General features: G+C 34.2%; 1 protein-coding gene across 1 annotated transcript; it reads right to left on the bottom strand.

Moving 5' to 3' along the window:
- Positions 1-2,250: 2,250 nt before the first annotated feature.
- Positions 2,251-6,981, bottom strand: LOC133822547 (probable pre-mRNA-splicing factor ATP-dependent RNA helicase DEAH5). The gene is made up of 2 exons (XM_062254916.1): positions 3,487-6,981; positions 2,251-2,951 (listed from the first exon to the last, which is right to left on the bottom strand). Exons 1-2 carry the CDS (start codon positions 6,681-6,683, stop codon positions 2,558-2,560), a joined length of 3,591 nt encoding a protein of 1,196 aa, XP_062110900.1. The 5' UTR covers positions 6,684-6,981; the 3' UTR covers positions 2,251-2,557.
- Positions 6,982-9,312: the final 2,331 nt, after the last annotated feature.

Here is a 9,312-nt window from a genome sequence, read left to right as displayed (position 1 = left end):
AGTTAGTGATTTTATTGGTGTAAACTTTGAAACTTGTGATTAGCAAACTAGGGTTCACTAAGTTTCACAAGCTCCAAAGTGGAATACAAAAGTCGTGTATAAAAGCACTTGTTCTCCGTGAATATAAATTATCCCCCATTTCTAAATGAATCCCATGAGTCTTATTTATAGGCTCAAGGATGTTCATATGGGTCGATGGGCCGTGTTCAATCTTTGTTACAAACATATTTGAATAATAACAAAAATAATAATAGTTACACATAAGAGGGTCAAATATCTTTGAAATATCCGACTTATAACTGTGTTTGAATTCTGGCTTCATTCCTACGATCAGACCTGGTCGCATATGTCAGCACATCTTCTTCCTTATTGTTTAGCATATATTTTGTGCCCATCAAGCGTCTTACTGTTTCCTGGTCGTTGGTCGACCCGACTGTCATCATTGAACAGTCACGTGCTATCCACATGCGTCATGATCGTGCCATGTCATCAAGCAAATATTTTTTGGGTAAACAATTTTAATAAACACATTTATTAATGTTTAATTTAAAATAGTTATTTTGAGAAAGAATAAGAAAGAGAATGTAGTTTAAAATTTTAAAAATAATTAAAATCCTATATTTTCCCTTCACTTTCTTATTATTTATCAAAATAATAATAAAAAAATGTATAAAAGTGCAACATTTTAAAAACATTGAGTACATTTACTATCAAAAAAGAAAATTTGGGTATAAAAGTGCAATATTTTGAAGACATTGAGTATATTTACCGTAAAAAAAAAGATTGGGTATAAAAGTGAAATATTTTGAAAACATTGAGTATTTTAGCCGCCATTTATTCTAAAAAATAATAATTTTTGTATGTTTTCAATAAATATTAAATGAATTATTGTTTTTTTTTTTTTGTATTAATTTGCATCTTGTGCACTAGAGTATATTTGCAAATATTTGGTGAAATATAGCATTAACTCATTTTTTGTGATAAATTTGGCACAAAATTTATATCTTGCATTGGAGATGGTCTAAAAGCAATATAATAATAATAATAATCTATCCATATATATAAGATAATTCTATGGTGCATACCTAAAAAGGTATGCATCGATGCATGCCTTTTGTGTTTCTCGGCTCGTGAATAGTTTTTGGCGCGATTTTTTTTTTTATGATCGTGTATATTGTAGATATTTAGAGCATCCTGAAAATTTTCAGAAAATTCCAAATAATTTACATTGCCGAAAACTATATTCAAATGGGTTGTTTTCCACTTGCATAAAACAAAATTAATCACGCAAGTAACAACTCATTTGAACCTAGTTTTCGACACTGTAAATTATTCGAAATTTCTAGAAAAATTACAGGATGCTCTAAATAATTACAATAAACACGACTATAAAAAAAATCACGCCAAAAACCATTCACAAACCAAAAACTATCAGTGCATACCATAAAAATATCTTATATATATAGAAATGTATACTTGTTTATAATCTTATATATGTATATATATATAAATAATATATGTATACAGAAGAAATTATATAGTTTTATGTATACAATTAATTGTATATATATTATTAATTTAAATATAATTAAAAAAATATAATAATAAAAATATCCCTAAAAGTAAATAAAAAAATAAATATTGAAGTTTTATATAAGTATATGGTATATTTTGAAGAAAAATCCTATAAAAATATAAACAAATAAATTATGTCATACGAAACTTTTGAGAAAAAAAATATTTATCAAAAGTTAAAAAAAAAAAAAAAAGTTCTCATATTTTATGTGACTTTCTCAATCAAAATTCAAATGTGGCAGACAAGTTCAAATCACCTAGAATAGAATCCTGGCCTAGCCTAGTCCTACATATATATAAAGACAAGCTATGCTATGCTACTCTATGATCCCTTTAAGTAAAAGTCAGGACATGTTCAACCTATGAGACCCCATTAGAGTCAAATATAAACCCTACATTTAAATCTGCCAAAGTTCTAGAAATTTTGCTATTAGAAACCTCATAAAGGACTATAATAAATTGACTTAAAAAGACAAATTAAAAAACAAACAAAAAAGCTACAACAAGACTTTTGAATTTAATAACCGATTAAGTGAATAATACAAATATGATCTGTAAGTGAAAAATTAATCCTTTTGACAGCTTTGGCTTGCGTAAAATATATCATGTTCACAACAGAGTGGAGTCACTTCTATTGATTGAGCACTGAGCACTAAATTAGTTTAGAGAAAGAAAAAAATAACCACCACGAGGATTCTAATTATAAAAAATAAAATCAAAAATCAAAACTAGTAAACAACCTCATGAAAATAGTGGGTTATTTACATTTACAAGAATTTTTTTGACAGTCAGCACTGATAGCATATTACAAGTAAAACTACCTATGCAAATAATGCTTACTCTTTCTATTACTCGGTATTTGCTATTAAACCCAAATCTCATACATCCAGCTTCAATGGGCAAGTTCACAATTATCAAAAGCAAATAAGAAAGAAAGAAAGAAACAAGGTGATAGGTGAACAGTTAGCATATGAAACAAGAATCAAGCGCGCCTTTTACTTAATCGCCATGAGTTAGGCTCGTGGTATCTATCGTAGAGTGGTTCAATACGTTCTTGGCGTTTGCGCTTACTCATCTTTGTAGGATCGGCTACTTTGAAGAATCTTGGAGCCAATTCAACTAGCCATTTTGGGTCTATAACTGTGACCTCACGCATGTACTCTTTTGTAGTCATAACAAGCTCATGGTAAATGACCCAATCCGGTTGTCGCTGAAAAAGAGCGCTGCTCGGGTGGATATACACAGGCTGATTCTCAACCAGAGTTCTGTAACCCTCCTGTGGATCCTTTCTACCCGCATGGAAGAAAAATCCTGCTGTAATTGCTTTTCTGATTTTTGTGAAATTCTTTCCTGCACTCACAACGTCCAATTTATACCTGAAATCAAGAATCAGTAATTTAGTTTTCATATCATAAAAATATGATGATCAAGGCAATACAGCAAGTGGCACTGCTACGAACAAAAAATACTTCTTTATAAGATACAAACAGAATTAATGGTAGAATTTCTGCAAAATGATTTGACTTGAAAGGTTAAAACCTAAGAAAAAGAACCTTCAAACCACCAATATGGGATAAATATGGCAGGTGAGCACCAAAAAAAAAACAAACATAATTCCTTAGTGGTATTCTCCATCAGTGAATGAAAGTAAATGGAACGGTTACTTCGATTGAAAAAAAGGCACAATTTTTGCCACACCTATTCCATTTTTAGTAATAAACTCATCACTCAAGCATCAAACATATAAATCATCGTACTTACACTAGCAGCCTAATATATGCCATTTCTTTCAGTTATGCAGAGCAAACAATGTGCAAGGTTGATGGGTAAAATAACATGAAAACACAGTCTAAAAAAAATAGTGATGTTATTCTTTACATAAACAAAAAGATTAAGAATTGATTATCTTACTTGTCCATGATGGTAAGGAGTTGTTTTCTGACATCCTGTGCTCTCCTCAAGGAACGAGACTGAACAAAATTCTCAAAACACCATGGCCCAGAAAAGTTCTTAGCTTTCCAAGCCTCATAGACGGCAAGTAAGGTCAGGTGATCTCCTTCTGGTTGGAAAAACTTGGCCCTCTTCTGATCTGCTTGGGCTTGTTTTTCACGAGGCCTATAAAAGATGTTTCCTGTCTGAATCATAGCAATGATAGTCAAGATCTCATCACTACATCCAAGGTCCACACTGGCCAATAACATCTTAGATAATGGTGGCTCAAGAGGAAACTCAGCCATTTTCCTTCCCAATTTAGTAAGAAGCCCCTCTTCATCCAGTGCTCCTAAACTGTACAACTGCTCCATGGCAGAAATGAGAGCTTGGGGCGCAGGGGGGTCCATAAAATCAAAAGATAAAAGATCATTTATACCCATTGCTTTCATATTAAGTGTAGTTGATCCAAGATTTATCCTCTGAATTTCAGGAATTGAAGTAGGAGACATCTCATTACGGTATGCACTTTCAGTGTAAAGGCGGTAACATTTTCCAGGGCCTGTACGACCAGCACGGCCAGCTCGTTGCTTGGCTGATGCTTGTGAAATCGGTGTTATGATCAGTGAGTCTAACCCTTGCTTTGGATTGTACACATTTTGCTTTGCAAATCCAGGATCAATAACATAGTATATACCATCAATAGTCAATGATGCCTCAGCAATGTTAGTAGCAACAACCACTTTCCTCTTCCCAGGAGGAGCAGGATCAAATATCCTTGATTGCATTTCACTAGGAAGGGCACTATACACAGGTAGAATAATCAATTCTGGAACATTTTTACCTAAACCTTTCATTCTCTCATAAAGAGACTGGCAGGCAAAGTCAATCTCCTCTTGTCCAGTCAAAAAGAGAAGAATATCACCTTCGGGTTCCGTCAAGTGGATTTGTAACACTGTGATAAGAGAAGCATCTAGGTAATCACTCTCTGGTTGTTTGGTGTAGAGTATCTCAACAGGAAAAGTTCGACCAGGGATGGTGAAGATGTTACAGTTAAAGAAATATCCTGAAAATTTCTCAGCATCCAAAGTGGCAGAGGTGACAATCAAACGAAGGTCTGGCCTCCGCTGCACAAGTTGTTTTAGTAATCCAAAGAGAACATCAGTATGAATTGTCCTCTCGTGAGCTTCATCAAGCATGATCACAGAGTACTGAGAAAGATTCTCGTCGATCAAAATCTCCCTTAGAAGCATACCATCAGTCATGTACTTGATGACTGTCTCTGGTCCAGTACAATCCTCGAAACGAATTGCATACCCAACTTCCTCACCCAACCTACAACCAAACTCTTCAGCTACCCTTTTGGCCACAGACATGGCAGCTACCCTACGGGGTTGAGTGCACCCAATTTTACCCCTAGTTGTGTAACCAGCTTCAGCAAGATATTGTGTAACCTGAGTTGTTTTGCCAGAGCCAGTCTCACCAATGACAACCAAAACTTGATTATCATGAACTGCCTGAACCAGTTCTTTTTTTAGCTTGTAGATTGGAAGGCTTTGCCTTTGCTCCTGAATTGAGAGTTTTGATCTCTGCCCAAAACTGATGGTTTTACCAAAAGCATCCTTCTTCCACTCAGGCATATCATAGGCTGACAAGCCAACACCCCGAAGCTCTTGAGCAAGATGCCTTTCACCAGTCTCTGGCATTGGATCTTCCCACGGACGATTCAGATCCTTGGGAATGGAATCCAGCATAGTTCGTTGCTGCTGCTCCCTTACTTCTCTACGCTCCTTAATAAGTGCAGACTGAAGTGCAGCTGCCCGACTCAATGATCCTTCTGGATTCTTAAAAATTTTCACAGGTGACATATCAACAGAATACCTACTTTGTCCTTGCAAAAATTCTGGTTCATCCTCATTCAACTCAATCTCAAGCTCTTCCTCCCCACCCTCTTCTTGATATAGCATTCCATCTCCTCCTTCCTCATCGTACATAGGATACTCGCTAACACCCAAAACACCAGAGGCTATCAACTGCTTAGCTTCCCATTTCTCTGGAGAGCTCATTCTCTTTAATGGTCGACGAGTTGTTACAATATCATTCTCTTCCACAATCCTAATCCCAGAAAGACCAGTCCTAGTCACGGCCCCCTCCTTAGACCCTGACGGATTTGCTCTAAAAGCATCATCCTCCAGGCTCTTCTTCAAGGGGAGCAAATCCTTCCCTGTATCCTGATCAACATCCCTCATTGAAAGGCTCAACTTTTGACCTGAAATCGAAATCACTTTCACATATACCTCTTGATCCCTCTTCACAACTTCCTTGGCATTAGCAATTCGCCTACTTGCAATCTGTGAAACATGGACCAAACCCTCCTTACCCCTCAAGTCACTCAATTGAACAAAGAACCCAGTTTCCATCACTCTTGACACCCTTCCCTTATAAACCTTATAAAGCTCCGGCTCATCAGATTGGAACTGCCTATTCCTTGAATCCTTACTGCCTCGCCTATCATCACCACGCTCCCTAAACTCTGCATTATCTTCATAACCATCTCTTCTATGCTTGTCGTGACAATCTCTATGCCTTCCTCTATCATCACCATCATCATCATCCTTGTCCCTACCCCTTCCATCCCCGTTGTATTTATCCCTGCGTCTATCTCTGTTGTCTCTGTCCTTATCTCGATGATGATCACGATCTCTGCCTCTATATTTATCTCTATCTCTATCACGATCTCGATCTCTACCTCTGCGTCTATCTTCATCTTGCTCCTCACCATGTTCTCCTCTATGCCTCTCTCGGGCTTCCATTTCAATCTCCTTCTGAAGCTCTTTCACTCTATCCCTGTCATCAGCTATGGCCAAGGCTTGAAACTTGCCCTTATTACCATCAGAACCATTATCTTCCTTCGAACCCTTATCAGAGTTGGACTTCGGAGGAAGAATTGCGTGAATGATAGTTAGCAGCGTACGGACAAAATAATCTGGCATTTCGGCACCATTTTCCTTCAATTTGGCATCAAATTCATCCACAGTTTCGCAATTTCGACCCAACTCGGTAATAAACTCAGCAAGAACTTTGTCCCCAAACCCTAAGTGAGTCTCAAGCTCCGAGCAGACCTTGGAGACCAGGGACAAATACTCAAGCTTCTTCAGACCCTCGTCCAAGATAGCCATTGAAGAAGAACAAGCAAAACAAAAAAGATTATCTTGTTTCAATCACACCAAAAGCAAAATGAAGGATTTTGGCTAACCCTAATTCTACAACTGTTCAAGCACTGACCAATTCTATAATGTTTGTAAAAAAATATATAAATGCAATCCAAAAAGATCCACCGACTTAGTTAATATATAGATGTAACCTACTAGTCCGGCAACGGCGAAAATCTCCGGCCCATGCGGCGGCGGAAAGTTGCTATGCTTCCACTGAAATGCTTCGATATCACTTTCGGGTGGTGTTTATTTTCTTTTCGTGCCTTCCCATTTTATATTTATATATAATTTATTTATTTATTTTTGAGTTTTTTTATTTTTTTACCAGCTTTCGTGCCTTTCTTGATGTTTGGTTCACTTAATGAAATCAAAATGGTAACGAGAACAGTAATGAAATATAATAAAAATAATAATGTGAATGGTATTAAGATCTTTGGTTTATTTATGTAATGAACATTGAAATTATAATTTTTTTTATTTAGTTTGGTATTTGAATGAAATAAAATAAGTAGTCTATTGATAAAAATATTCTTACTTTAATTTTTTTTGTTTATATTTCTAAAATAATCAAACTTTAAGTAAATGTTTTTAAAAAATATATGATAATACATAACAAATTATTTTAAATATTTTGAATTATCATTTTATTATTAAAAATTATTATAGACTAAAAATAATGTCCCATTTAAAATTTTCATTTAAATGTATTAACAAAAAAAATGAGTCTTAAATAAATAAAATTATTTGTATTATGACTAATAATAATAATAATATATGAATAATTAGGCATGAGTTTGTAGTAGTAAAGAAATAAATAGACATGTTTTAATTTTGTTTTTAAAAAAAAAGGGTATTTGATTCATTTTACTTTTATTTTACTGTACCATTTTGTAATGGAATTGTGTTTACGTAGCTATATTTAGGGAATTGTTATTCATACAAGTAGTGTAATGGAGATTACAATGTAAAGCATTACAAAGGTTTCAAAAACAAAGCAAATATTGGAATTTTAACTTTCACTCCATTACAAACTTCATTCAGGCCAACCAATACATGCACTAAATTTAGATGCTTAGATCAAACCAAACCTAAGGGCTAAGATCATAGCATAAGTTTTTTTTTTTTTTTTTTTGACAAAGATCATAACATAAGTTAAAAGTAAAAATGTAAATACTTATTTGATATCTTGTACTCATCTAGTACTCTATAATTTGAAATCGTACATATTTGGTACTCCTGACTTAAATTTTATCAATAAATTTATATCAATACGACAAAATTGTCATTAATTATATAAATTACAAATTCAAATTTAATTATATATAATTGATGGCAATTTAATCATATTGAAAAAAAATTATTGTTTAAATTTGATTTCAGGGTACAAAATATGTACAATTTCAAATTAGAGCATTATTGAAAATATAGATTACCAAATTTGTATTTTGATAAAATACAGGATATCAAATGGTTATATTCTCTAAAAAAATCCATTGCCTCTCCCTACCATCCATCTTCCTATAATCGGTTGTTCATCAACTCCCATCAACCTTCCCACTATCGTCCATCGCTGTCTACTGCCATCGTCGTCACATGCCATCGTCGTCACAACTACCATGCGGCCATCAATTTTTATCACAAACACAGAATTACCTCAGTTCACTAGGAATGTCAATTTAACCCGCGGGGTAGGGTCCTCGTGGGGACCCGCCCCTAATGGGGCGGAGGCAGGGAACATAACCCTCGTCCCAAATCCGCCCCGTTTACATTGTAATTTATAGTTTTAATATAAATATTTTTAAAAATATATAATATAATAATTTATATAAAAATATATATTTATTAATGGTATAATTTATTATTTTTAAATTATTTTATATGAAAAAGTATTACTTATTTTAATTTATTTTATCAATTTTAGAAAGAAAAAAAATTAAACATTTTTATTAAATGGTTACTCGATGGGACCCCGACCCCGAGATGGGGTGAGGACGAGGAAGTCACCCCTGACCCCGCCCCGTTTACATCCTTACAGTTCACATTACCAACTTTACTATCCCCATCTCTAAACTTTACACATAAATTACCCTCATCCAATCCCCTCACTTTTCTCAATCCATGCTTTCTCCTCACATTCTTTTATTTGGTGAAGTTTTCCTCAACTACATACTGAACTGACAAAATTCATTCAAAACTTTTGACAACCTTATTATTTATAGACCTTTAAAATTGAATGCATAGTTTTTGTGTATGAATAAGTCTCAGTGACATTCCACTTTGCCACATGTTTAAAACTAGGCCAACTCAAATGTTTCAGAACACATATTTGCTACCATATTATACATATATATATATATATAATTTTGATTAATAATCCAAGTGATTAAGTATTTTCAAGAGATCAAATAAAGAAATAAGCATGTGACTCAGACAGTGGTGGCTGACGGTGATTTGGAAAATAGGAGTAGTTGATGAATGGCTGATTGTAGGAAGAGCAGCGGTAGAGAGAGACAATGAAATTTTTAGGTTATATTTTTTTCCTTCTAACATATGTTTATATAATTTTGTTATGCATATCATTATTCGTCTATTG

The sequence above is a fragment of the Humulus lupulus genome, chromosome 3 (genome assembly GCF_963169125.1).
Source record: "Humulus lupulus chromosome 3, drHumLupu1.1, whole genome shotgun sequence".
NCBI classification, from domain to species: Eukaryota; Viridiplantae; Streptophyta; class Magnoliopsida; order Rosales; family Cannabaceae; genus Humulus; species Humulus lupulus.
The sequence above is the reverse complement of the archived record's forward strand: the minus strand, read 5'-3'. Positions and strand labels throughout refer to the sequence as shown.

What these genes read in the sequence shown, in the direction of transcription:
- LOC133822547 (XM_062254916.1), bottom strand. Translation starts at nt 6,683, where the DNA reads ATGGCTATCTTGGACGAGGGTCTGAAGAAGCTTGAGTATTTGTCCCTG. An exon ending in CTCCTTACCATCATGGACAA is followed by an intron (nt 2,952 to 3,486) that starts GTAAGATAATCA and finishes TCTTGATTTCAG; the next exon opens with GTATAAATTGGACGTTGTGA.